The sequence below is a fragment of the Canis lupus genome, chromosome 2 (assembly GCF_048164855.1).
Source record: "Canis lupus baileyi chromosome 2, mCanLup2.hap1, whole genome shotgun sequence".
NCBI classification, from domain to species: Eukaryota; Metazoa; Chordata; class Mammalia; order Carnivora; family Canidae; genus Canis; species Canis lupus.
The window spans coordinates 41,586,873-41,612,362 of record NC_132839.1 but is presented as its reverse complement, the minus strand read 5'-3'; the positions used below and the strand labels follow the sequence as shown (position 1 = coordinate 41,612,362).

Below are 25,490 nucleotides of genomic sequence, written 5' to 3'. Positions count from 1 at the left end.
TAGTCTTTAGAACCAGTTTCTGGTGTGTTTTGATCACAGCACAGTTAACCGAACATTTGCGCTGTGGCCTGGGGCTGGATACTTGAGAGATACCAGGATGGGTTCCATCCAATTCCTGCTCTCAAGGCGCTGACTCCTGAAGTACAGCAGAAGGCACTGTGGATTGCAACCAGAGGGCTCAGGAATGACCAGTTTCTCTAGGGCAGCCGTCTCTTAAGTGGGCCTTGAGAAAGAGTTGTTCAATAGGAAAACAGGTTATCTAAGCAGTAGGAATGGTCTATGTGAAGGTTTCCAGGTGCCTGAGCTACTTGGAGGACAACAGCAGGATAGCTGGTGAGGCCACACTTAGATGAGGACGAGATGAGGAAGAGGAGGAGCACACATCAGGGGATACAGGCCCGGCACCTGATGGGCTGTGGCTGCCAAGGGCCTGGAACTTTATTCACTGGGCAGGTTCCAGGGAATGTGGTGATGCTGCCCATCTATCAAAGGAAGTCCCAGGCCACTGCAGTACCTGGGCAGGAGGCTGGGCAGACACGTGGCACCTTGGAAGGAAGCTACATCCCTTCTACCAACAGTTGAGAGCCTGCTGTATGCCCAGCATGGCCCCAGGGTACCAGATCCTGAAGCCATGGAGGGAAAGGGCCTGGCCTTTTGCCCCTGAGGAACTTGCAGGGCAGTTAAAAGGCTGAGGAAGGAATCTCCATCAAGAAAAATGAGAGGACAGGAACTGTTTGAGGAGCTCCTGCTGCAAGCAGAAGCATGGATTTGAAAGCTCATAAGGCAATTTGATTTGGTAGAGTTTAGTGTCTAATCGAAGGCTGGAGGTGAGGCCTGGCTGGAATTGAGTGGATGGTGTTGCTGGTTGATTTGAGGAAGACTAGAGGAGAAGTAGGTTGAGGTGGAGGGACATGAAAGCTGAAGGTCATTCTGGGCAGGTGTGGTAGAGAGGCCAGTGGAAGAGCCAAGCAAAGAGTTCCATTAGGCATCTGCATCTTTGGGTCTGGAGCTCAAGAGAGAGGTGAGGGCTGGAGCTACCCCACAGGCAGTGGTCACGACAGAGGTGTTTCTGCCCACCAAGTTGGGAGGGGGTTATCCAGAGAGAGGTACAGAATGGGAGAAGAAGAGGGCCTGGGGCCAAATCCCATGGACTATCAGGGGATCCCACTGAGAAGTCTGAGCATTTAGGGTCAGGAGCATCCCAGGAATGGAATACAGTTCCAGAAAAAGACTATGGTCAACAGGGGCCTTTCCTTTATAGGAATAAAAAAGACAGAAATACAACTGTCAGATTTGCTCACCAACATCGGTGTCAGGATATTAGGTGCAGTGGAAGTCCCACTGCTGGGACTTACATAAGAGGATCTGGGCAGGTGGGCACAGCTCTTCCAAGAAGCTTCAAAGGGAAAGAAGGATGCTGCTGGAAGTGACAGAAGCCAAGGGAAGGTATGGATTTTCTTGTTGGATAGGAAAGATGATGATATTTGTGTGCTAAGGGGGTGGGGAATCCAGGAAGCAGAGGCAACCCCGATCATTAGTCGGGGGAACCCAATACAATACCTGCCATCATTTAGCTGAGCATATTGGCCCTTGGGAACTGGAATCTTATGTTTATTGTCTAGAGGTAGGAATTCCAGACAGAGCTGGGGGAGGAATTGTAATGGCAGTATCATGAGGTGGTCACCCTCGGCCAGCCCTGTCGGTGTAGCTTTGCAGAGAGCTCTTATGTTTGGCATCCTTGGAACATAAGGAGCCGAAGGAACTCCTTTGGAATGAGAGTGGTTGAGGGACAGCTAGAATCAAGCTACCTGCTGTCTTAGAGATGCTTGTCTTCATTTTGCCTCATCAAAGATACTACTCGGAGTGGCAGTGTAGCAGAGGACACAGGCTATGAATCCTGGCCTTTACCTGCTAGTTTGTGATCTTGGGCAAGTCACTTTCCCTTCCGTGCCTCATCTGGAAATGGAGGTGATAATATGACTGTATCATATGGATGGGTAGGGATCAAATGAGTTAAGTGTTTGTGAGTGGCTAGAACAGGACCTGGAACAGAGTTAATGTTCAGTGGCTGTTAGGCTTCTTGTCACAATGACTTTGGTATCCTTGCCTCTGTAGTTGAAAGATGACAGGAAAAGCATTTCCCAAACTGAATTTCAACAAATAGCAATTCAGTGGGGGTTTCGTATGTTATTCTGGAAGAAGAGGAAGGTCCTGTGACATCTGAGTTTAGGAGGGGCGGGCCTCACTCCTGCAGTATTTTTCAGATCCTTTAACTCATTGATGGCATCATAAACCTCCAAGAGGAGATGTAGGGCACATACAGCAGAAACCTCTTTGCAAAGACTACTTATTAACATCTCCTAGAACGCAGTCTAGGAAGTACGGGGCAGGAATGCAGTTCCGATCTTTACACACCCCTATATTACCTCTTATGCCCCAAATCTAGACCATGCAAACAGATATCCTGCATGGAGACACTGCTGGGCCTCCAGGACAAGGTGCAGGGTGGATCCAGGCACCCCACCCCCGCACCCCCTGCAAGTTCCTCTGTGTTTCATTGTAGTGGAACTTCCCTCTGCTGATGCTGGTGTGGAAGCTGGCGCCTGCTCTCTGCTGTGGGAATACCATAGTTGTGAAGCCAGCGGAGCAGACTCCCCTCACTGCCCTTTATCTGGGCTCTCTGATCAAAGAGGTAAGGCACCTGAAAAAGAAAGAAAATATTATGCATTGTTGATAATATTCCCACTCCTCGGAACCAGGCCACTGTCACAAGATAACGCTGCCCCGTGGAGCTGAGCTGTGCGTGACAGTGCCAGCCTGCTCACAGCCGAGTGGGAAGGGAACGGCTCCTGTGTTGCACTTGGCAACTGTACACTCTTTCTCTTGCCTGTGGTCACTGAGCTAGAAGAAACTCATTCCTCCCACTGATCCTAATGAGAATACTTAACTCTTATTATGGGTTCAAACCTATGGTTTAGGAGCAAATGTTTTGTCTAGAGAATTTGCAGCAGGGTCACCGGAGAGGGAGCCAACTCTTTGGAGGTTCTCCGGGCCTTGCATTTGTGGTGGAGGAAATGGCCCATTTTTATCTTGGAGGGGTAATCTTGCCAGCTCCCACTGAAGGGGCTGCACCAAAGGGGGGACTCCCTCACCCAAGCCTCCCCACCAATGCTCTGCTCTGGGACTCTGGGACAAGTGTTTTCCCCTCCCCAAGCCCTGCCCTCGCAGCCACTTTGTCGGAAAACATGCAGCCCAAAGAAACACCTCCTTCCAGACACACCTGGCAACACGCTTCAGTGGATCTGTGCCCCACTTGTATGTAGCAAAGAGGTTAAAAACGAAACAGGAAGGGAAGAGGGATGGGAGAAAAGATTCATTCATGTCCTTTCTCAGCTGGGCTCATACGATCCGGAAGCATGACCTTTACCACTTAGAAGTAAGGCTGCAGCCACCTGGAACCGACAGGTTTTGCACCTCCCTTTGCCTGGTGATGGAGGACATGATGATGTTCTGTTAATGAGACTCACAGATTCTAAGGTCACGACCATTAACACACAGCACCTAGAGAAACGAAAGACTCACTCCTGCACCATGTCCTAAAATCTTGCCTAAGATCATGCAGTTTTAATAGCATTAGATATTAGATTAAGTAATGATTCATTAAATAGCATCCCCCCCACCTCATTCATTTGTGGTGTCCTTGGTTAACCAAGAGGCCACAGGTGTAAAGCAGGAAGCTTGACTGAAAGAAGCGGCGGTCCCCACCATCAGGGTATGCCGGCTCCGGGCGTGGCTCAGGTTCAATAAGCAGGAGCTTTGAGGGAGTGATACCGAGTTGCCATTTGGAACATTGATAGGGCAGGTTTAAAGAGTGGGATCTGAGGCTCAGAGAGGATTTTTTGTGGGAGCCTCTGAGCCTGGGAGGTTGTAACCAAGGTATCTCTTTTCTCCCCGAGAATACATATGCATAGACAGATCCACACAGAGGTACTTAAGGACACGCACAGAATGGTGCTCGACTGTGGAGCCTCACCGCCATTTTGCTCAGACACCATTTTGGGTTATGAAGAGCTGCCTAGAAGGAAGGGTGGATGTACGCCTCACTCAGGCACAGCACGCACACTGGTTGCCTGGGTCTGGGTCCTGGGGTGGCTGTATGACTGGGGCCCTGGCTTCCCAGTGAGGATGCCATGGTGCTTGTGGACATCCTACAGCCCTGGGTCTCTCCGCCCAAGCGTGGTCTGTGGTAGACACTGGTCCAATCTCCTGTTCTGAATGCCACCTCGATTTCCATCCAGGTCGGATTCCCTCCAGGAGTGGTCAACATCGTGCCAGGATTTGGGCCGACGGTGGGAGCAGCAATTTCTTCTCACCCTCATATCAGCAAGATAGCCTTCACGGGGTCCACCGAGGTAACTCTCCTCACTGGCTGTTGGTCAACATAGCAGTCATTGTATGATCTGAGACCAGGGTATTTTTTCCTTTGAACAGCTAAATGATGAGTTATTACCCTAAGTATGACCACGTTTTAGTACATAACAGTCATTAAAAAAAAAAAAAGTAAATCATTAAAGACACTGGTCCAGTTTCCAAACTAAATAAACATCAAATAGAACTCAGAAGCCTTAGAAGAAAAGATTGGTAGATAAGATAAAATAAAAATGTAAAGCATCTGTAGGAAAAACAACGTCACAATCAAAGTTAAAGGATAAATAGCAATCTGGGAGGAAAATAGTCATAATTTATACAGCTCTCCAAGGCTTAAAAATCCATAATATCCCTAAAAATCAATGAGAAGGAAAAACAAACAGACAAAGCACACAGAATGGTGGGACAGTGAATAATTCAGAGAAGAGAAACACCAAACATCCAATAAGCTTGACCTAGCTCGTTGGTAATCAGGGAAATGCAAGTGCACATTCAAAGGAAAGTCAGGAGTCTCCTTTTTTCTGTCAGATTGGTAAAAATTGGAATCTGGTATAATGGAGGCTGTGGGAGGATAGGCACTCACCCGCACCCGTCCCGAGGCACAGGGCCATGTTGTACTACCGATCACAAATTTGATCTTCAGATTCAGGAATTCCATTTCAAAGCAACTACTTAGAGAGATGTTCTCACGAGCCTCCTTCAAGGACCTGTTTTGCCATATTACTGCATCCATTCTGGACGAGGTGTTATAGCCATTCCAATAAGGAAAACTGTCTGCCATCTGTGGTTGCAGCACAATAAAAGCAAACTGTGGGAACATAGCTATAGTATTAGGAAGAGTGTGTGTGGAGAGAAACAGAAATTGTCCATGAGACACCCAAGAAATTCTTCCTATGGCCACCTCTGGACAGGTCCTGGGACACAGGGTAGGGGGAGATGTAAACTCTCCTCCTTTTAAGTGCTACACACCTGTATGTGGAATTATTTTTAATATTCTGAGAGAGAAATGAGTAAATGCTTCCCAAGTAGTAAGAGTCCCCATCTCCCCACTAATTTGGTCCAGCCAGGAGCCTGAGCCCCCTCCTGTGGTCTGCTGGTCAGTACTGCCTCCACCCTCGTTTGCTGGCTGGAGTGAGCATTGCTAGAGAAGCCGAGTCAGGGGCCCGGCATGGTGTCACAATAGCTGTGGGTGCTCAGCATGCCCAATGGAGCAGCAGCTCCATGCCTGACTTGGAGAGATGAGGGGCCAGAGAGGTGCCAGGCATGGCTCCTGCCCTCTGGCTGCTGCCCCTCCTAATAGCAGAGTCATCCCTTCTCCTCCCCCTGCCTGGCTTTTCTGCCTGAACCCTCTCTAGGCGTCTGTAGGGCTGCCCATGGGTCCAGGGGGGTGGTGCTCTCACTCGCAGCTAACCTCGAGGACAAGAAAGTGGTCTCTGTGGTCCTAGAGATTGCTCAACTGGCAGGCATCTCCATCAGTGGGGGGCGGGGGTGTTTTCCCACCCTAGGTCCGCCTGCTGCATCCAGCCGGGAGAGCACACCCCAACCCACAAGGAATGGCCAGCCTGTGCACACTAGTTTTGCTTCTGTCACTCTCTGGGAACGATCACTGTCACCGCGGAACTATTTCAAATGTCATTCAGTCCATCACCCGCGAGCTGGCCAATTTTTGAACTTTTTTTCTTTTAAAGATTTTATTTATTTATTCACGAGACACACACACACACAGAGAGAGAGAGAGAGAGAGAGAGAGAGAGGCAGAGACACAGGCGGAGGGAGAAGCAGGCTCCATGCAGGGAGCCCAATGTGGGACTCGATCCTGGGACTCCAGGATCATGTCCTGGGCCGAAGGCAGGCGCTAAACCGCTGAAGCACCCAGGGATCCCTTAATTTTTGAAATGCACTCATGCCTTAGTCTTGGGGCAAACAGCCTCAGCCCGAGAAGAGCCCAGCCCTGCCTCTCGCCAGCTGTCTGGCTCTAAGTGTCCATGTGCGCAGTCGTCTCCTGAGAGTCTCCCCAGCTCTGAATCTGGGGGGCCTGCTCTGGGATGGGCCAAGCCTAGCCTCTGGCAATGTGTGGAATGATAGGCAGACCCTTTAGGCACGTGAAGGAGGCTGGTGAGTGAATGTCCCAATCCTCTCTCTTAGCCCTGGGGAAGCCTCAGTCCTGAGTCTGTTGCCAGAGAATTGGCTCCTTCTCCTCCTGATGATCAGCTTCCCCATTAACCATAACTTTTTGAGATTCCCTCAGATTATACCAAAGAGCCACATGGAACCACATCCCCCACGAGTGAGGGTTGGAACAACTGCCCCTGGGTCCCCTTGAGCCCTTTACCAGACTGGCTGTCCCAGTCTGCTGCCAGGAAGGATGGGCACCAGGACTAGTGACTAGCTGACTCTGCCGCTAGCCAGCTCTGTGGCTGTGGGCAAATCCCTGGGCCTTCCAAAGGCTCCCACTCCACCCCTGTAAGTGGAGCAGCTCAGATGGAGGATTTCGGTGATGTCAAAGTCTGATCCATGAGGAGATGTGGGGAGAGGCCACAGGAGTGGAGAGGCATCATCATGGCCCAAGGCACCTAGGTGGAGAGGCAGAGAATCCCTGGCCACATTGTGCTTGTTGCCTCCTAGGCTCGTCCAAAATGTTCAAACCAGGTCTTGCCCCATCCAAAGTTTCATCCAGTTTGTTTTTCATCCTGAAGGTTGGAAAGTTGGTTAAAGAAGCCGCCTCTCGGAGCAATCTGAAGAGGGTGACGCTGGAGCTTGGGGGGAAAAACCCCTGCATCGTATGTGCTGATGCTGACTGTGAGTCTCTCCCCTTCTGGGCATTGCTGGGGCTTAGGCAGTCCATAAATCTCTCCCTGCTTCCTTGCCCAAGTTCAGAATGAACTGAGAGAGAAACACACACACACACACACACACACACACACACACACACACACAGGCTGTTTTTCCACTTTGGGTTGTCCTGCCGTAACTAGGCAGATGGTGACCTAAACATCAGCTTTATAGCTCATAGAAAAGCTGCATTGGAAAGAAACATGTCCTATGCGGTGGCCCAGAGGCTGCCTGTTTCTGTCCTTCGAGATTATGTTTATGGTTCCCATCCCTGCAGAGCTGGGGCCACAAAGAGCAGATCCAGATTCTTCTCACAGAGCCCCCTGTGCAGGGAGATGGCCAAGAGAAGGAGGAGCAGGGCAGGTGCTCCCCACTCACAGGCATTAATCAACCTCCCTCCCCCCGATCAGTATTTCCTGCAGTGCTTAGACTCTCAGAAACTTGAGATGTTTCTTCCTTCTCAGGCCTGACAAGTGAGAGGCCAGTGGCAGCGGACCCTTAAAAATATGCCCCATGTCTGGGTTCTCTCTCTCTCTCTCTCTCTTTCTCTCCACCGCCTCTGCCCTGGAAAAGCAACCCTGCCAAGCAGCTCAGGGGCAGTTTGTGTCTTACCAGAGCTTCATGACACAATATGAAACTATCTGTTGTTCTTGGCTGTCATGTCCAGAAGAAGGAAGAAAGGGCCTCATTGGGCATTCATTCACCTGCTGACAGGGTCAACCGACAAGAAGCATGATTTCCCAGATACCCTGAAGCACCTTGTAGAATAGCCTCCCCCACCTGCCCACTGGTGCCAGAAATTCCTTTCATGGAGAACAAAGCTTCCCATTCCACACTCCCGATAAGGTGGGAACTGCAAATATCCCGAGTAAAATTATTCTAGCACCATTTCTTGCTAAGGTGTAAAGGACTGATATCACTTCCTCTCCTTGAAGCTGGCTTTCCATGGGAGAGTGGCCTGGGTGAGAAAGCAAGCTTCAGGGAAGGAGGAGGAAACTGGGCATGAAGACAGATTGCTCATTTTTTGCCTGGGTTGGTGCTCCTTTGTAGAAGTACCATTGGTGTCGCTACTGGTTTCTGGAGCCACATGGAACAGTTCTGACTGGTGCCCCATTCAGGTCCCATACTCCAGTCCTAAAGAGGCAGGACCCCTGTTTTGGATTCTTGGATCACCATATCTGGGTGCCCCATCTCTATCTCAGCTCATTCCCTCTCCTCACCTGGGAAGAAAACTATAGCTAAAACACAAAACTTCCTGTTTGAGGATAGGTTTTATGATGGTCCTAAATGCCCTCCGGAGCCATCTCCTGCTCCTCCTCCAGGCAGTGCCAGTCCACAAAATTCAATTCTGGCATAACTGGCATCCACCCATGATGTCAATTAGTAACATGCCCCCATCCCCCACCCACTCCTACAGCCACCACCCCTGGCTCCCATCAGGGCACAGGAAGGAAATGAATTTGTTCTTTTAGAGGAGGGACAGTTGTGAGTTGGCACAGAGAAGGGGAGGGTGCAGGGAAGGCAAGATCCTTATGATGCTATCTGCTGCTATAGGGACTTCTATGGAAGACCTGGCTGGAAAGCAATGGTTCGGTTCTCAAAGCAGAGGGCAGCATTCCTCTGAGCTGCTCAAGAGCGATGCTGGGTGTCTGGATGACCTGCCCCATACCCCCAGGGCAGGCAGGGGGGTGGGGGGAGCATGCTTTGGCCTGTGGAAAGAGGAAAGCTACATTTCCTAAGCAGCAGTATGTGTGTTGGAGGGGAGTGGGGGGTGCACAAAAACCAGCTAACCGTGGAGCACTAGAAGCCACACCAGGAGCTGTAAATGATACCCTGCTGAGCATTCTTCTTCATGAAGCACATCCCCCAAAGATTTTACTTAGTAAGCACCCTTCTAGTTTTAACACGATGTCTGCCCAGTTCAGATTGAGCACCCTTCAGGCAGAATCAGTGCTTTCTTTTTAACCCGTGTGAGTTCTACATGAAGTTAATATTACTTAGACTCAATAGGCAAAAGAAGCTGACTTAATAAGACTTGATGGTGGAGGAGACTCAAGGTGGAAAAGCTCTCACCAATTGGTCTACATCAATACTTGTGGGAGGTTATTCTATAGAACTGTGGGTCCTCTAGAAAGGGGGAGGAGGGATCCCTCTAGAACTGTGGGTCCTCTAGAAAGGGGGAGAGGGAGGGACCCAGGAGCAGGTGAACCAAGAACCAGGGGAATGTAACAACTCTCTGTGCTCCTTAGCAGCAAAGAAGCCCTGCAGTCCTCCCAGGGACTGATTTAACCCCAAACTGGATACACCAGAAATCCTTTTTTCCATCCTCTCTATTGAGAAATGCCGGGAATAAAATTAATTTCTGAAATGCAGCCATTCCCAGGGCTGTTTTCTAGTGCGGGCAATTAGAGTTACAGCTGTCACCAGTCCTGCCCTAACGACTTAATCGCTTCCTCTTGCCCCCGCCATGGCCTCCCCCCCTCCAGTGGACTTGGCAGTGGAGTGCGCCCATCAGGGAGTGTTCTTCAATCAAGGTCAGTGTTGCACAGCCGCCTCCAGGGTGTTCGTGGAGGAGCAGATCTACCCTGAGTTTGTCAGGAGGAGCGTGGAATATGCCAAGAAACGGCCCATCGGAGACCCCTTTGACATCAGAACAGAACAGGGGCCCCAGGTAATCAACTGATATGTCAGTGCGTCTGGGGGCTGAACCAGGCAGCCCCTCTGGCCCTGGCCCCTTACAGCTCTGCTGCTTTTCTATCGATTCCAGGGTCCCTCTCAAAGCAAAAGGGAGGCTGACTAAACTTGCCACTCGAGGCTTTTGTTTAGATGCCGATCAACAGTCCAGTCCCATCAGGTCTCCGTGGGGTCATAAAGCGGGAGTGGACACACAGAGGTTTTGCTCTTTGCAACAGAGAATGCTCAGCTCAGGGCCTCAGCAGTAGAAAAGCATTCCGGGTTCATAGCACCTTATGCTTGCACCCTCCAGCCAAGAGGACCATCCCATCTCTGAGCCACTGGGATCCCCAGAGAGAAACTCAGGCAGAGGCTGTCTTACCTGGCTGGTCTTCCCTGCAGGAGAACGGTTGTAATCCTGGCTGAAGGGCGGCGAGGTACAGGCAGAGGCAGAGTAGCTGGAGCCCACAGTCTCAGCCTCCAGGCCTTCCCTCGAGCTCACAAGACAAGGTGACCGTCAGAAACCAAAGAATCCCAGTGGAGAGAGAGAGCAAAGAGGGCTCGGGGAATGGGGCTGCATCTCTGGGCAGAACATGTCTCTGGAGGCCTGTTTTCCGAAACTAACGACAGGATGAAAATGATCATAACCACGAGGTTTAATAACCTCTTTAAAAGGGCACATCCTGTATCACTTTCTTACTAATTATGCAGTGCAGCAGATGGATAAATATTTAAGAGGGCAGCCTCACCATCCCATGCATTATTGAAATGGAGCTCGACAGCAACCTACTTTTCTTGTAGCCAGAGTCCTATTCTGGCCATGAAGTTTCAAATCACATGTCAAGACTCACCTACTTGTGTCTATGCCGGGAGCTGGCTGCTTCCCCACCGCATTGGCACCATGTGTTTACTCGGGAAGCTGTGGATCTGAGCGCACGTTTGGCCCTGTGACTTTGGGGAAGTCCCAAGCTCCTTCCAAACCTCCCTGTCTTTGGAAAATGGGAGCAATGGATGAATATTATGAGTATTTCAAGGTACCTAATAAGTCTTTATTCTCTAAAGGTGGTGGGGGAGCATTAAATGACAGGCTTCCTGATCTAGGGTGGCAAAAATGTCTGTGCATGACTTGAGGCCAGGTCTTGCTTACCATCCCGTGGGGACGAAGAGGGAGGACCATGTGCAAAAGGTGCATTTCTGACCACCGTGCCCATTCTTGCCAGGCCCCAGTCCACATGCCCTGTGGCTCCAATGCCACGTGACCCTGGTAAGGAGAAGCATCCCAGCTTGTGGCCAGAACTCCCCACCCTGCCAGACCTCAGCTCCAAACCCAGTGGCCAGTGACACGAAGTTGTCTAGTGGCCTTGGTTGGATTTCAGGTCTGAATGCAAACATGGCCACATGCCATTATCAAATCCACCGTGATTGTAAAGCTAATCCAGACTCCGTGGGAAATATGCGAGCTGATCCCATACTAAGGAAAACCTTTCACCCCATCATTATTCATAAGTCTCTTTTCCAAGGCTCCAGGCTTGACTTTTGAAGCCAGATACAGAAATCTCTTCCAAGAGAGCAGATTCAAGCAGAATGGGTGTTGATTTCATCGGTGCTTTTGATGCTGCTGCTAAAAGTCCTTTTGAAAGCTCACTTAAGCCGCCTAACCTCAGCATATTATTTTAGGACACTGTTGGATTTTTTTCTCCCAAAGTGCTTTTTCATCTACAGTAATAAGATTTTTACTCAGAGAGGATTTACAGCTGTCTAAATAGTCCTGTCTGTCTTCTGCCTGTAAAACAGCTAGCTGACCTAGATCGGTGTCCACTGCAGGCAGTTGCTTGCTAAATGCTCCAAAATCTTTCAGGTTTATTTGGCAACTTGAGCAATGAGGCGCAAAAACATTGCACAGGCCACCTGGTGGGAGCAGGATCCAGTGCCCTCTCCAGCAGAGCCAAGTGCAGCTTTCGACATGTCCTTTGGGGTCCATCCGGCTCTGTCTCTGGTGTTGTGCCCTGCCGCGTCCTTCGCTTCTGGCAGGTTCTTCCAGCAAGGGAAGGCTCCAGCGGACATTTCTTGGGGGATTATTAGATTGAAACAATGTGTTCACATGGATTCATCAGGAAGAGTGGAGTCTGGATTTGCAGGTTTTCCACGGGGGCCCAGCACTGCCTCCGGGACAGATACGTAGAGAATGGTCATAGCCACTCAGGACCTATAATTTGATGAAGCCCTGAAAGCCCTCTTGTCCTCCAGGGAGGAGGAAAGAGCAAACTTGGAACTTTTAACCAAGACCTGGCTCACTGAGAGAGAAGTTGAGAGAACCTTGAGATACGACTATATCCATTGCAGTTGTTTCAATTACTTTCTTGAGGTGGGAATACATACAGGGGTTAAAAGCTAGAACGCATATAAAGGTCAGTGAAGAAAAGGCTTTCTTCCATCCTCCCCACTCCATTCATAGGCCTGGTTCTTAACCTTCGCCCCGTGGGTATCCCCTGGTCTTAGTTCCTCATGTATCCCTCCAAAACTTCTTTATATACGCATTTATGCATATATATACACATATATATGCAAATATCTATAGATATCCTCCCTCCTGTTTTTACCCAAAAGATAACTGTGATATCCATCCTGCTTTGCATCTTGGTTTTTGTGTCCTCGTAAGAAACTTGAGGAGCCTTCCATACTAGTCCATGAGAACCCGCCCTATTCTTTTTCATGTATACACAAAATTCTGCTGTAAAAATTCACCAGAATTCGAATGACATGTTCTGATGTACAGGCGAGTGTGTACAGTTACGTGCAATGTCTCAGAGTATGTCGTTTTGCACTCATGCAAAGAAATCAGTGGGACACAGTCCTAAGTGGGATTGCTGAGTGAGAGCTCGTTTGTAAGTTCTATAAGCATTGCCAGATCACCTTCCAAGAGGATCAACCAACCTGTGTTCCTACCAACCTTGTATGAGCTTGTCTGGGTCTCCAGCCTTACTGATACAACATGGATTTTGCCCATCTGATGGTTCAAAATGATATCTCACTTGGTTTGAATTTAATATGCATGCATGACTTATGATGTTTAAGGCAGCACATCTTATCATGTTTAAAAGCCATTTGCAGTATCTTTTCTATCAACTACGCAGGTGCTTTACATATTTTCTCTTGTATTGCTGGTCATTTTTCTTCGACTTCCAAGAACTCTTGAAATGCAAGGAAAGATTAGCTCTGGTTCTATGATATGGTTGTCAGATTTTCTTCCAGTTTGTGGTTTTGCCTTTGACTTTGCTTGTATGATGTCTTTGCCTTTATTTTACAACTCAAATTTATCAATCTTTCTTTTTGGCTTCTGCATTTCACATCATAGAAAGACCATCAGCAGCCCATGATTATAGAGGCTTTTTCCTACATGAGAGAAAAACTTTCATTTTCCATGGTTAAATTTTTGATCTGCTTGGAATTTATGCTGGTACAAGGTGTGAGGTATGGATCCAACTTGGAATTTTAACACTGGATCCACACTTCCGGAGATGACTGGCCCAGTACAAGGTTATGTGCCCACCCTTTCTGGGAAAACCAACCTGATCCTCAGGAACAGACATTTTTCCAAATACACCATTGGATTTGCTTATTTTTTAAATTTAAAGTTGCTTTTAATGAAACCAGTTTTTCTATCTAAAAAGCTCAGCTATGGCAAACCTAACAAAACTCTGTCTCTCTCAGCCAAAGAGGAGGGGAGTAGCAACAGGGTCATGGTCAAGAACAGGGCACCCACAGATGTGGGTAGAAGGACCACTGGGGATGGAGAGAGGACTTCTGCCCTCAAGCACAGTCTCCCTAAAAGGGTGCCCTTTGACAGCTGGTTGAGCGCCATGTCAAAAAGAAAAATGTTGCACTGGGGGTATAGGGTGCACTATGGCTCCAGAGATCTCTAGACAGGGTGGCAGAAGGTAGAGCCTTTCTGATGATCTGGCCCCTCACCAGCAAGGAGAAGCCCATCCATCTCACCTTCAAGCTCATGCCACTCTATGCCCTGGAGTGCTGGGTAAGGTGGTCAGCTTTCCTCCTCCCTTCTCCTCTGCACCATGGATGGACAGTTCCAATCACTATCACCCTCGTGCACGGTGCCCTGTGAGAAGGGAGCAGGGTTTCCAGATAACCTACATGACACTCAGTGAGATTGGAAGCTCAAATAAACAAGACCCTTTTTAAGATAAGCACTGTTTGGGATATGCTTATGCTAAAAAAGTCCTTCATTGGTTTTCAAAAATTAAATTTAACTGGGCATCCTGTAGTGTTATTTACTAAATCTGGCAACCCCCTGAAGGATGCAAAGAGTTGAGAGAGCAAAGAATGTGACCACTTCAGATCTTGTTTTGTTCACAGATTTGCTTAACTGCATGGAAGATGTCAGTCTTATGAATAGACCCTACACCTGGAGAGGATGAGGAGATCCTGTCTCCCCTTCTCTCCCCTGTGCCAGCCAAAGATCCTAGACTTGTGCATTGGAGGAATATTTGCATATAAGGCACCTCTGTTCTGTGTGACTTATGATTTGGCAAGGTCATTTAGGAGTAGCACAGCTAATTGTGTGAAAGGCCGTGCGATCCCCAAGATGGCAGCTGCTGCCCCAAAGGAATCTGGGCTGTACTCCTCATTGTGTTTTGCAGATTGACCAAAAGCAGTTTGACAAAATCCTCGACCTAATCGAGAGTGGGAAGAAGGAGGGGGCCAAGCTGGAATGTGGGGGTTCGGCCATGGAAGACAGGGGACTCTTCATCAAACCCACTGTCTTCTCAGAAGTTACTGACACCATGCGCATTGCCAAAGAGGAGGTACTGAGGGGGTGTAGGAAACGCTTCATCCCAAGGGGACTCTTGTGGGACGTGGGGATGGGGAGCGAGAGGAATGAGCCTTACAAACAGAAGCCTTCTCTAGGGCTCAGACATCCCAGAAGTCTTTGTGAGGGGAGCATTATCTATTCTCCTGTGGCCTCCTCCTCTCCTTTGGGGTCTCGAGATAAGCCATCTTGCCTACCTGCCTTTGGGAACCCCCACCATAGTTTAGCGGGTGCAGAGTTTGTCCTAACCCCCTCCCGCATTTTCACACATCTCTGGGGGTTGACAGTCCCTCTTCTCTGTCTTCTCACACATCCTCTGGGTGGCCCATGGTGGAGGGCTCTTGCCACCTGTGGGTTATACCAGTGGATTCATGGCCCAAAGCTGCCCTCTGTCCCCCGAGACAGAACTAAAATGACAGACAAGCATGTTCATTCAAAGAACAATCCCGGTTGGAATTCTCTTTGAAGTTTTCCATCATGAGCGTCCTTAGAAATGGTGGAGATTGAGGAGCCCCCCCATAAGGGATTCTCACGTTGTTGTTCAATCTTACTGTTAATCTAGATGGGCCACTGACTCCCACCTAGGGTTCTGGGTAATTGGATCCCAGAATGTGGTCTTTTGGGACGCAAAAGAAAATGAATCACTGTTGAGGGCTTCCTCTGTGGGTATTTTATAGACTTTCCCCTGGAGATTTTTATTTTGCATGGCAAGGAACATTGTCTCTCACCCCCTTACCTGGGAGTTGGGAGTTATTAGGGAAACATTTTATGGCGTTCTCATTGATGGCGAGCGCAGCACCAAGAGGTCGGGGCACCCGGTCCCACAGTTGTGCCCTTGCAAACACCTCAGCAATAACTTCCCAAGAAAAACATGCAAAATTTTGTCTTCCGTGCACATCAACGGGCAGGGGCTACTCCAAAGTCAGGGGCTGGGGCTTCTCTGAAGCCCTGATTACAATAAGAAATGGAAGCCTGAAATATACTTCCAGTTGGCATTTTAAGTTTTGTTTAATTGTAATCCTTCCCTTCAGATGTCAATGGTCAAGTAGCCAAAAAGATCTCCTGGGATTCTTTTTCCTCCAGCCATCCTTCCTCGGGCATGTGAGCACTCTGGGTAAAATGAAGGCAATGCTTGCTCACAGTGTCTGTGCTTCGTCCGACATGTCTTTCACTGCCATTCTTGCAATTAATCACAGATTTTTGGACCAGTACAGCCAATACTGAAGTTCAAAAATATTGAAGAAGTAATCAAAAGAGCAAATAGCCTTGAATATGGACTCACAGCAGCTGTGTTCACAAAAAACCTCGACAAAGCACTGAAGCTGGCGTCTGCCTTGGAGTCTGGAACTGTCTGGTGAGTAGAGGAAGTGTGTGTTTCGGCTGTCCTGAGTCGCTGGCTTACTAGCTTCATTGCCCTTCTATTGACAGACTATTGACAGACAGCTTTGAGTCATATGTTATGTGTCAAGCACTGTCTGAGAGCTTTGCTCCATCCTCATGACCACCTGTGAGATAGGTACCATTATTGTCTCTATGTTACAGAGGAGGAAATCCAGACACAGGGAGACTAGGTGATTTGCCTGGGGTCACACAGCCAGTACATGGCAGAGCAGAGCCCTGAGTCAGCTGTCCAGCTCTGGTGCCCCTGCTCTGGACCACCGTGTTGTGGTGCCTCTTGGGCTTCACTCCCTCTACCTTTCATTTTTATTCTGACTCTAAAAGCAGTGCATGGGGACGCCTGAGTGGCTCAGTGAGTGCCTGCCTTCGGCTCAGGTTGTGATCCTGGGATCCTGGGATCGAGTCCCACATCAGGCTCCCCCCACAGGAAGCCTGGTTCTCCCTCTGCCTGCATCTCCTCCTCTCTCTCTCTCTGTGTCTCTCATGAATAAATAAATAAAATCTTAAAAAAAAAATAAAGCAGTGCATGGTCTTGTTCAAAGTGTGGACAAAAGTCCTTGCTTCACGACTCATCCTGCAGATGACATTAGCCTTATTTGAAAGATGGTAACGCTGATGAATATAAATTGAGGATCAGAGAGACTGAGTAACCAGCGCAGAATCCTTCAAGCCAAGAAGCAGAACTTTGAGTTCAGGTCTGGCTCATTTCAAAGCCAAATCTTATTCCCCAATGCCACAAGTTCCCTCTCCTTTCTTCTCACCTTGACATTCCTTTCATATCCCAGCGGAAAGCTTTATACTTAGGAATATTCACATTTTAGCTTCTGGTGAGAAGAATGAGAAGACAGAAGTTGAAAACGCACTGTCCCCATCATTAAAACTGTGACGAAAAGTCATTCCTTAGGCAGCGGTCTGCTTCAAGCCCCTGAGAGCCGGGACAGCCACGCCCCAGGTGGGTCTTCTCCAGATAATCGTGAGCATCTTTCGTTCTTCCTCTAGGATCAACTGCTATAATGCCATCTACGCACAGGCTCCATTTGGTGGCTTTAAAATGTCAGGAAATGGCAGAGAACTGTGAGTATCTGTGATCGCACGCCTGCCGGCAGGTGAATACAACACACACTAGGTTCTCAGGGTGGTGGGGGCACAGGCTCCAGGCCACTGACCTTGCCTGTGCTCCCATGGGTCAGGCTGGATGGGCCATGTCAGGAAGGCTGGTGGCCCTTTCCCTCTGGGGCTGTGATGGAACTCTCCCATCCTCTCTCTCCCTCCTGCCTTTGCACTTCTGCTTTTCTCCACCCTCATCCTGGTGCCATACTCATTCAGGATCCAGGACCAAACCTCTAGCCTCAGCTTCTAGGTCCTCCCCAACACCCATCATGCATGGAGATGTTCAGTAGAGACTTGGTGCAGGCTCTCCACATGAGGATAGGGGTAGAACTTTTTGCCAGACTCACGCCAACCCCAGCCCTCAGCAAGGAAAATAGGCTCCCTCCCAGGTCAGGCTCTGACCGTATCTGCCGCACTAGCAAAAGGCTCCACAGACAGACTCTCGGTGACCCTGGCTCCTTCTCAATGCCTGTTTGGGAGACATACTGCCGTGTCCTCCATGGCTCCATCAAATCCACCGCATACTCCTCCAGGGTTCCTTTCTGCCTTGCCCTCCGGGAAGGTGAACTCCATAGGCATAGACTCATGGACAGGCCTTCTTGTGTCTGGCCCAAGATGAAGGGTCCAGGGATGGAGCTGGACAGAACGTTCTGGGAGTGGACACACTGTTGTTTCCAGCTGGATGATGCCTTCTCTCCCACGTCCTTCATGGTGCTGCTTGGGATTTTATTAGCCTTTGTGGACAAACAGCTTGTAGGACCAATCTTCCCAGGGGGACCTTCTGTGACAACATGCAGGGCTACTCCCGGAACATCTCAGAGGGCTGCGAGCTCTCTTAGTTAAACAGTTTGTATTATTTATACACAAATGTATTACCTCGGCCTTGTTTGTACATCTTTCAGTGAGAGCACTCAGATGCTTCCCCTCGGCCCCTCTACTGGGGCCTTTGGGCAGCTCCCCTTCCAGATTCTTAATAAAGATGTTATAAGAGAATGGGCTGGCTTCCTTCCCTGAACAAATGCTTTTGACCAGTCTCCATGGAGCTGGGGTCCCATCCCCTGTCTTGGTCTTTCTTTCTAGTCCATTCCTGAGCCATGGCACATATGCCAGAACCATCTACACATCTGAGCAGAGTGTATCCACTGGTGTCCCTCTATGTCCAATGACTTGTTTCCCCCTCAGTAAATTCTCTGCCATGAAAACCCTCTGCAGAAATCATGTTTTGTCCCCAGAGAGGCTTGTCTGTGTTAGGGTCTATGCACCTCTGCTTCATTTTCTTTTCACATCCTCCTGCCTAAGAGAGACAGGCCTGTGCTGGGGTCACCTGGGTCCCTGTCAGGGCTCCCCCAACAGCCATAATACTGGTGACATCTGGCACTTGCCAAACACACTCTGCCAAGCTCTGTATGAGCACTTTGCATGTGTTAATTCATGCCATGCTCACAGCAGTCCATGTGATGCTGTCTTACTTTGTTCTGGTTGCTCTAACAGAATATCATAAACAGGGTGGCTGAAACAAGAGTCAGTGATTTCTCAGAATTCTGGAGGCTGCAAGCCTGAAATAGAGGGGCCAACAGATTTGGGGTCTGGCAAGAGCTCCGCTCCTGTTTCACAGATGGCTGTCTTCTCACTGTGTCCTCACACAGTGGAAGAGGTGAGCGAGCTCTCTGGGGTCTCCTTTATAAGAACGCTTATCCTATTCATGAGGGCTTCCAACTCTTCTAACCTAACCACTTCCCAAAGGCCCCACTTCCTAATGCCTTCACATTGGGAATTAGGGCTTCAGTGTATGAATTATAGGCAAACATATACATTTGATCCATCGTAGATGGCTATTGCTACTACCGTCGTTTCTTCATGAGGAAAGCCAAGGAGGCCAGGGAGGCTCCGTGCCTTTCCTGGGTCACACGGCCAGAAGAGACAGAGGTGGGGTTGAACTAGTGGACCTATCACACCACCACGCCCTGCTCAATAGAGGTGTCACCTCTCTAAGGCACTCAGAATGAAGCCAGCCAGGTCATCCATGGCCATTTGTCCCCTCTGACCAGTTGCCTTCGACCAGCTGTGGTGGGGGACCCAGAACCCCACACAGAGGCCAGGCGCAGCTCCCTGCTGCAACAAGAATTTTGCTTCCCAAGCAGATGGCCTTGGATGTCGAAGCTGCTGGAAGGGTGTGTAGAGCCCACTTGACTTCTAGCCTCTACAAACTCACACTGACTGTTGCTTATTGCTTTCCTTGCCTGTCACTGGTCTCCCTTCCCACTGCTCTGACAGCCCGTCCAGGGTCCCAGCACCCCCACCTGGCACAGAGCACAGCCCAGCCCGTGTCTTATCCTGCCACTGCGGGGACTTTTTTCCAATGTGTTTTTCTGACCCTCGGCCTATATTTTCCCAAGGCTTTTGATAAAGCACTTTAGCATAACTCACAAGGAGCCTGGAAAACTGACTTGAAACCCAATTTCCATTTTCACTTGTCTCTGATTAATGTCTTCATGTCGCAGCCAGTTCTCCTTTTGTATGCTGGAGCACGGTGCGGTGGATTCCATGGTTTTCCCCATCCCCGGCCGCCTGGACAGGGGCTGGCTCCCTGCCGCCCACCCACGGACCCCTTGGGGGATCTGTTTCTGTGTGGGTCTTGGGACGAAGCTTCCAAGTGCTCTTCCTTCTGGGCACTTTTCTTGGTGGTTTTGCAGCAGCAACAATAACAACAAAAATCCACGTGTGGAAGAGACGTGTGGAAAGTCTAGGCCTCCCTCCACTGATCCACAATCCCGTTCATTAGAAGGAACCACTGTTCCATCATTCATTTTGTTCATTTGTTCACTTAGCTAATATTTCATGAGAACCTTTGGTGCACCAGGCAGGTGCTGTGTTCTGAGTGCATAGCTGGTAGCACATGGTCACCCAGCCCCTCTATTTCCCAACATTCTGGTGAGGTCGGATAGGAGAAGGGCTGGGTTCATGGATAACCTTGAGCGCCAAGATCATTATGAGGGGGCAAGAAACACATTAGGACACGCCACCGTGGGTCCAATAAGAGCAGCAAGAATTTGAATGTTGGCAGTGATTGCAGTAATAAGAATGGGATGATTCATGTACTTAATCTTACAGGAATGGTTTAATGTTGGACTTATTAGTTAGTGGGCTAATGAGCTACTTATTAGAGCTACATCATTCGGTTTACTTTTCTTTACGAAGTTGATAAATCACTAATTACTTTGCATTTTTAACAGTGCCACACTATAGGCTCACTTTTAGAATTTATTGTGCATTTCTTTTGCATACAGTGGGTGTACATATGTGCATTCTTTTCTGTTTTCAAATGAAATGGGAGCAAATTACTTTCTGCCCTTGAGAATGGGCCCTTGAGAATGGGCTTCAGATATCCCTCTAGCCTTTTCATTAAGGATCTTCCCTGATGGACTTTATTTCCAAGGGCTTTTGCCCTCACCAACCATGCTGGTGTTCCCCCTTATGCATAAATCATTATGCACTCATGGGAGATTGTTTTCAGAATAAATTCCTAAAATTGGGTATTTAATCTGCCACATGAAAAATGAGCTCCTGCTCTTTTGGTTTGCATATCTTTAATTGTGAGAGTGTTGAGCATATTTTTTGCACTTACTAGTGATCTGTATTTGTTTTTCCGTGAACTGCCTATTCATGCCCTTTGTTGATTTTTTCCATTTGGTTGCTGTGGGGTTTTTTAATTGGTTTTTAAGAACTTTTTGTATATTAAGGAAAACAGCACAGTTTCTTACACAGAGTTGTGAATATAACTTTTTTCTAGTTCGTCATCTGTTTTGAGGGGATTTTTAAATGGCTTTTCTGCTCTACAAAATGAATTCATCATTCTGTATGTGACTTATATTTTGTGTTATGTTTAGAAAAGATTGCAAAATACATCACTCATTCTCATGGGTTCTTGACCTCTTTCTTTTAGGAAACTACCAAAAAAAATCCCAATGACATATTAATTAAATAATAATAATAATAATAATAATAATACTTTCTACCCTTTATTTTTTACCTGTACATAAGTACATAGGTGCTTGATAGTAAATCATCTCCAGCCATTATAATGACAAGAAGGCAATAGGATGCCCATTTTAAAGATAATGGGTTGGAGGCTTAGGGAAGGCAAAGAACCTGCCTCCATAGGCCTAAGCAAGTGGATCTCCAACTGAGCTGTATCAGAATCCCCTGGCCTGTTAAAACACAGATTTCTGGGCCCCACTTCAGTAGGTGTATTCATTTTTTTTATTGCCGCTACAATAAATTATCACAATATTCGTGGTTTAAACAACATAAATGTATTATCTTATACAGTTGTGTGGGATAAAAATCTGACAGTCTCAGTAAATTGAAATCAAGGCGTGCGCAGGGCTACATTCCTTTCTGGAGACTCCAGGGAGAGAATATGTTTCCTTGCTTTTTCTGGCTTCTAGAGGCTTCCCACATTTCTTGGCTGGTGGCCCCTTCCTCTGTGCTCAAAGGCAACCCTGTTGTTGCTCTCTGAACCTCTTTCTGTAGTCTTATTTCCCTCTGACTCTCTTCTTCTGCCTCCCTTTAACCCTCGTAAGGGTCCTTGTGATTACATTGGGTGTATCCAGGTAATCCAGAATAACCTTCCTATTTTAAGACCAGCTAATATTTGCAACTTTAAAAATCCCATCTTGATCCCCCTTTGCCATGTAACCTAACACAGGTTTGGAGAATTGAGATACGGTCACCCTGAAGCAAGGGCATTATTCTGTCAGCCCCAGTATATCAGGGGCAGGGTAGGCAGCCTGAGAGCACTGAGGTGTTGCCGAGGCTTTGAGACCACACTTTGAGAACCACTGATCTAAGGGATTAAATGGGAACCTTCAGTGGCCACCTCTACTTCTACCTCTGTTCCTTAATAAGGATCCGTGTTTATTCATCTAACAGCAGAGCAAGTGTTGGAGCAGCGTTTAAAGCTGTCCAAAGCCTCATCTCAGTTCTGGGAAGGGGAGCTGCCCAGAGGATGGAGGATGGCCCATAATGCCTGAGAAGGGTCATCTGGGCTCTGCACGAACCAAAGATGTGAACTCAAAGGCTGTGGTCATCCTTGTGTCCAGTCTGTGCTAATGTCTGCTCCCTTCACTGCTCTGGGCTGACCTTAGACCTCTTACAGCTGGTTGCCAGCTGCAGGCTCCAGGGTTGACTCTAGGCTCTCCGTTTCCTTGCTCCTTGTGAATCCTCTGGCCATATCCCCAGCTCTCCTCCTTGTTCACCCCTGTCGGCCCTCTTCTCGCTCTGTACTCCCCACCCAGGGACTCCACCTCTTTCTTTTCCCATCCCTTTCATTCATTAAAGGCAAACCCTTCTTTCCAAAGCATCGCGCACCAAAAAACTTGATAGGTAAACTTAAGTTACACATCCGGTGACTTAAAAGCACTAATGGTGTTACCATCCTGGCCATGCCTCTACTAAGTCATCCCATTGTGACTTTTTGCACAGACTCCAAATGCCCAACAGAGGAATGACCCATCAAATGTTAGAATGCACTGGAAAAGGGGACCCCTGGGTGGCTCAGTGGTTTAGCACCTGCCTTTGGCCCAGGGCATGATCCTGGAGTCCTGGGATTGAATCCCACATCGGGCTCCCTGCATGGAGCCTGCTTCTCTCTCTCTCTCTCTCTCTCTCTCTCTCTCTCTGTGTGTGTGTGTGTGTGTGTGTGTGTGTGGTGTGTCTCATGAATAAACAAAATCTTAAAAAAAAAAAAAAGCTGTTCAACCTCCAAGAACTTATTTAAAAAAAATGTTAGAATGCAGTGGAACAGAATGGCTAAGTGACATGCCCTGTTTCATGTTCTCCTCTTTTCTGTGATCGCAGAGGTGAATACGCGCTGGCTGAATACACAGAAGTGAAAACTGTCACCATCAAACTCGACGACAAGAGCCCCTGAAGAAACAACAGGCTCCTTCCTCAAACATTTGACAGCTGAATGTGGCAGATGGAACTTGCCGAAGAAAACCTGCATTTCCTGCCTTCCCCGGTTACTTTGTCCTGGAGACTTTAAATCTACTGGATTTGAATGATTTTTATTTTCCTCTCACACTTCCTGTTTTATTCTGGTGTGTGTGTGAAAAATTGCCGTCCTGCCTGAGGGATGGAGCTATTGGCCATTTCTGTTTTTCCCTTTCAACCAGGTCCCCGGGGACAGTGAAGAGGCTCAGGGTGTGGCCAACAGGAAGTGGTATTTGAAGTATCCAGCGGTCACTTAAAAATGTTTTGCCAACTCTGACTCCAGTAAGAACTTGGAAAAACTACAGGTTTGTTCTGCAATCAGGGCCCTCCCTGCACCTGTGGCTTCCTCTGGGGGGTTACCTGCTTGCAGAAGAAGCCCCTCCTACCACTTAGTGGGAAAGAAACAGGACTAAGTTAAAAACAAAATAAAAACAGGATTTTGAGGATCCAATGTAGGGAGCTCGGGGGAAGCAAGTACCATGGAAGGATACTGAAGGTCTTGGTTGTGAATGGGCATAGGTCTTCAAGGACTACATCTAGACATTGACCATGGGACTCAGCTTAAAACCAAAACTCCTTTTGGAACATGACTGAATCAACCCCCAAAATACTTATCTAAAACTATGTCACGGTCTACCTTAACCAAGGCACTTTCTTAGGCAGAGAACATTGCTAGTGTCACCATCGCTGCTAAGGACACAGTACTGTGACACTACCACAGCATAGCAACCGCGTCTTGCACATCAGAGCCATGATTCACTTTTACAAATTAGGAATTTCTACCACTTGCATTAATAGTTTGTGATCAGCTTATGTAGATTTCTTCGTCTCTGGTTTGGGTCTCTGGTTTGGTTATCTATTTTAGATTAGCAAAACATACGCAACTGGAAAGGATGTTGTTTTAATACAGTCTGGTTTTTTAAAGTCCTCTTTTGATATTAATTAATGATTAACAAATATAACATCCAGACTCCATGGAAGAACCAGGTCTCCAACTGAAGTGGCCTGAGTACTGCACTAATGTGTCGTGAATTTTTCTTTTCTTCTTTATATGTGCAAATGCGGTGCAACCCCAAGTTCTAAAGTGTTCAGTATGGCATTTAAAAAACAAAACCAAACATAATTGCGTTATTTGGATACTTTCACTGTTACTAACTAGTTACTTTTCAAATGGTGCTTATGTTTGGGAATTAAATTATGTTTGAGAGTTAAATTGGGGGGAGAGCACTAGTAAAATAAACATTGAAACCAGTGTATGAATGAAGGAAAGTCATATATGGAGTGGGGTTGTCATTCTTGTTAGAAATAGGCAATATGCAATTCACCTCCTCTACATCAGTTAATACTTATCACTTAAACTGTCAGCAACTTGCTAAGTCAGGAGTTGACTCCATACACTGAATTTTCAGGATTTTATCTCAAGTAACTATAGATACTAACCTTGATAGTAATTCATTAGAGGGTTCTTAATCTCTCATTGTACAATAATGCCTTTAATATGAAATGCTACATTATTTATAATTGGTATAGTTAATGTATCTTTTTATAGTTGTAAGTAAACAGAGGTGGTATATTTAACCTTCTGTAATATACTGTATTTAGAAATGGAAATCTATATAGTATTAGATTTCACTTCTTTTAAGGTTTACTCCTGTGGTATGGTTTTAAAAAAAAAATCCTATTGGCCTGGGAATTCTGACCCCAACTGCAGATTGTGTCCAACAATGCAACAATGATAAAATAAAATCAGATATATGACAATCCTTATGTTTTTTTCATTTAAGGACAAAACTTGTTTCATTCTGTGGCTGACCTTTCTCTTTCTCGGAGCTTCTGTACAAAATGGCTTGTAATAAAGAAGTATTGAGAGTTTAAGATTCAAATTCCATTTGCTCAATCAGCCCTAGTATTTAGTCTGAGCGTGAAGCCCACTTGCACGGTGTTGCAGGTTGAGCAGGCAGGGAGCTCAGCCTCAGAGGCTCTGCATTTTAGTTGGTAAAGTGTAAGCTGTCACCTAAGCTGCTCGAGTCTCCTTTTCCAGAGTGGGTGACTCTGGTAAATGGTGGAGAGGACTGTACAGGGGTTTAGGGAACATACTGCATCCTGCTACTGTGTGCATTTTTCACAAGGATCTAGGTGCTTGGGTTTAACCTACCTGAAGTTTCTAAGAAGCCTCAATCACCAAGTTGTGAGCTGACACTGAGGTTGGATCAAGAATTGGGAACCT

At 47.6% G+C, this 25,490-nt stretch overlaps 1 protein-coding gene across 1 annotated transcript in view; it reads left to right on the top strand.

The window, feature by feature from the left end:
• Positions 1 to 25,024, top strand: part of ALDH1A3 (aldehyde dehydrogenase 1 family member A3) — a 37,684-nt gene extending 12,660 nt beyond the window's left edge. Inside the window, exons 6-13 of the mRNA XM_072796644.1 lie at positions 2,564 to 2,692; positions 4,299 to 4,412; positions 7,125 to 7,227; positions 9,747 to 9,931; positions 14,592 to 14,756; positions 15,958 to 16,115; positions 17,159 to 17,233; positions 23,129 to 25,024. Of these exons, the coding sequence (XP_072652745.1) occupies positions 2,564 to 2,692; positions 4,299 to 4,412; positions 7,125 to 7,227; positions 9,747 to 9,931; positions 14,592 to 14,756; positions 15,958 to 16,115; positions 17,159 to 17,233; positions 23,129 to 23,201 (1,002 nt within the window). The 3' untranslated portion in view covers positions 23,202 to 25,024. The remainder of the gene's footprint in view (positions 1 to 2,563; positions 2,693 to 4,298; positions 4,413 to 7,124; positions 7,228 to 9,746; positions 9,932 to 14,591; positions 14,757 to 15,957; positions 16,116 to 17,158; positions 17,234 to 23,128) is intronic.
• Positions 25,025 to 25,490: the final 466 nt, after the last annotated feature.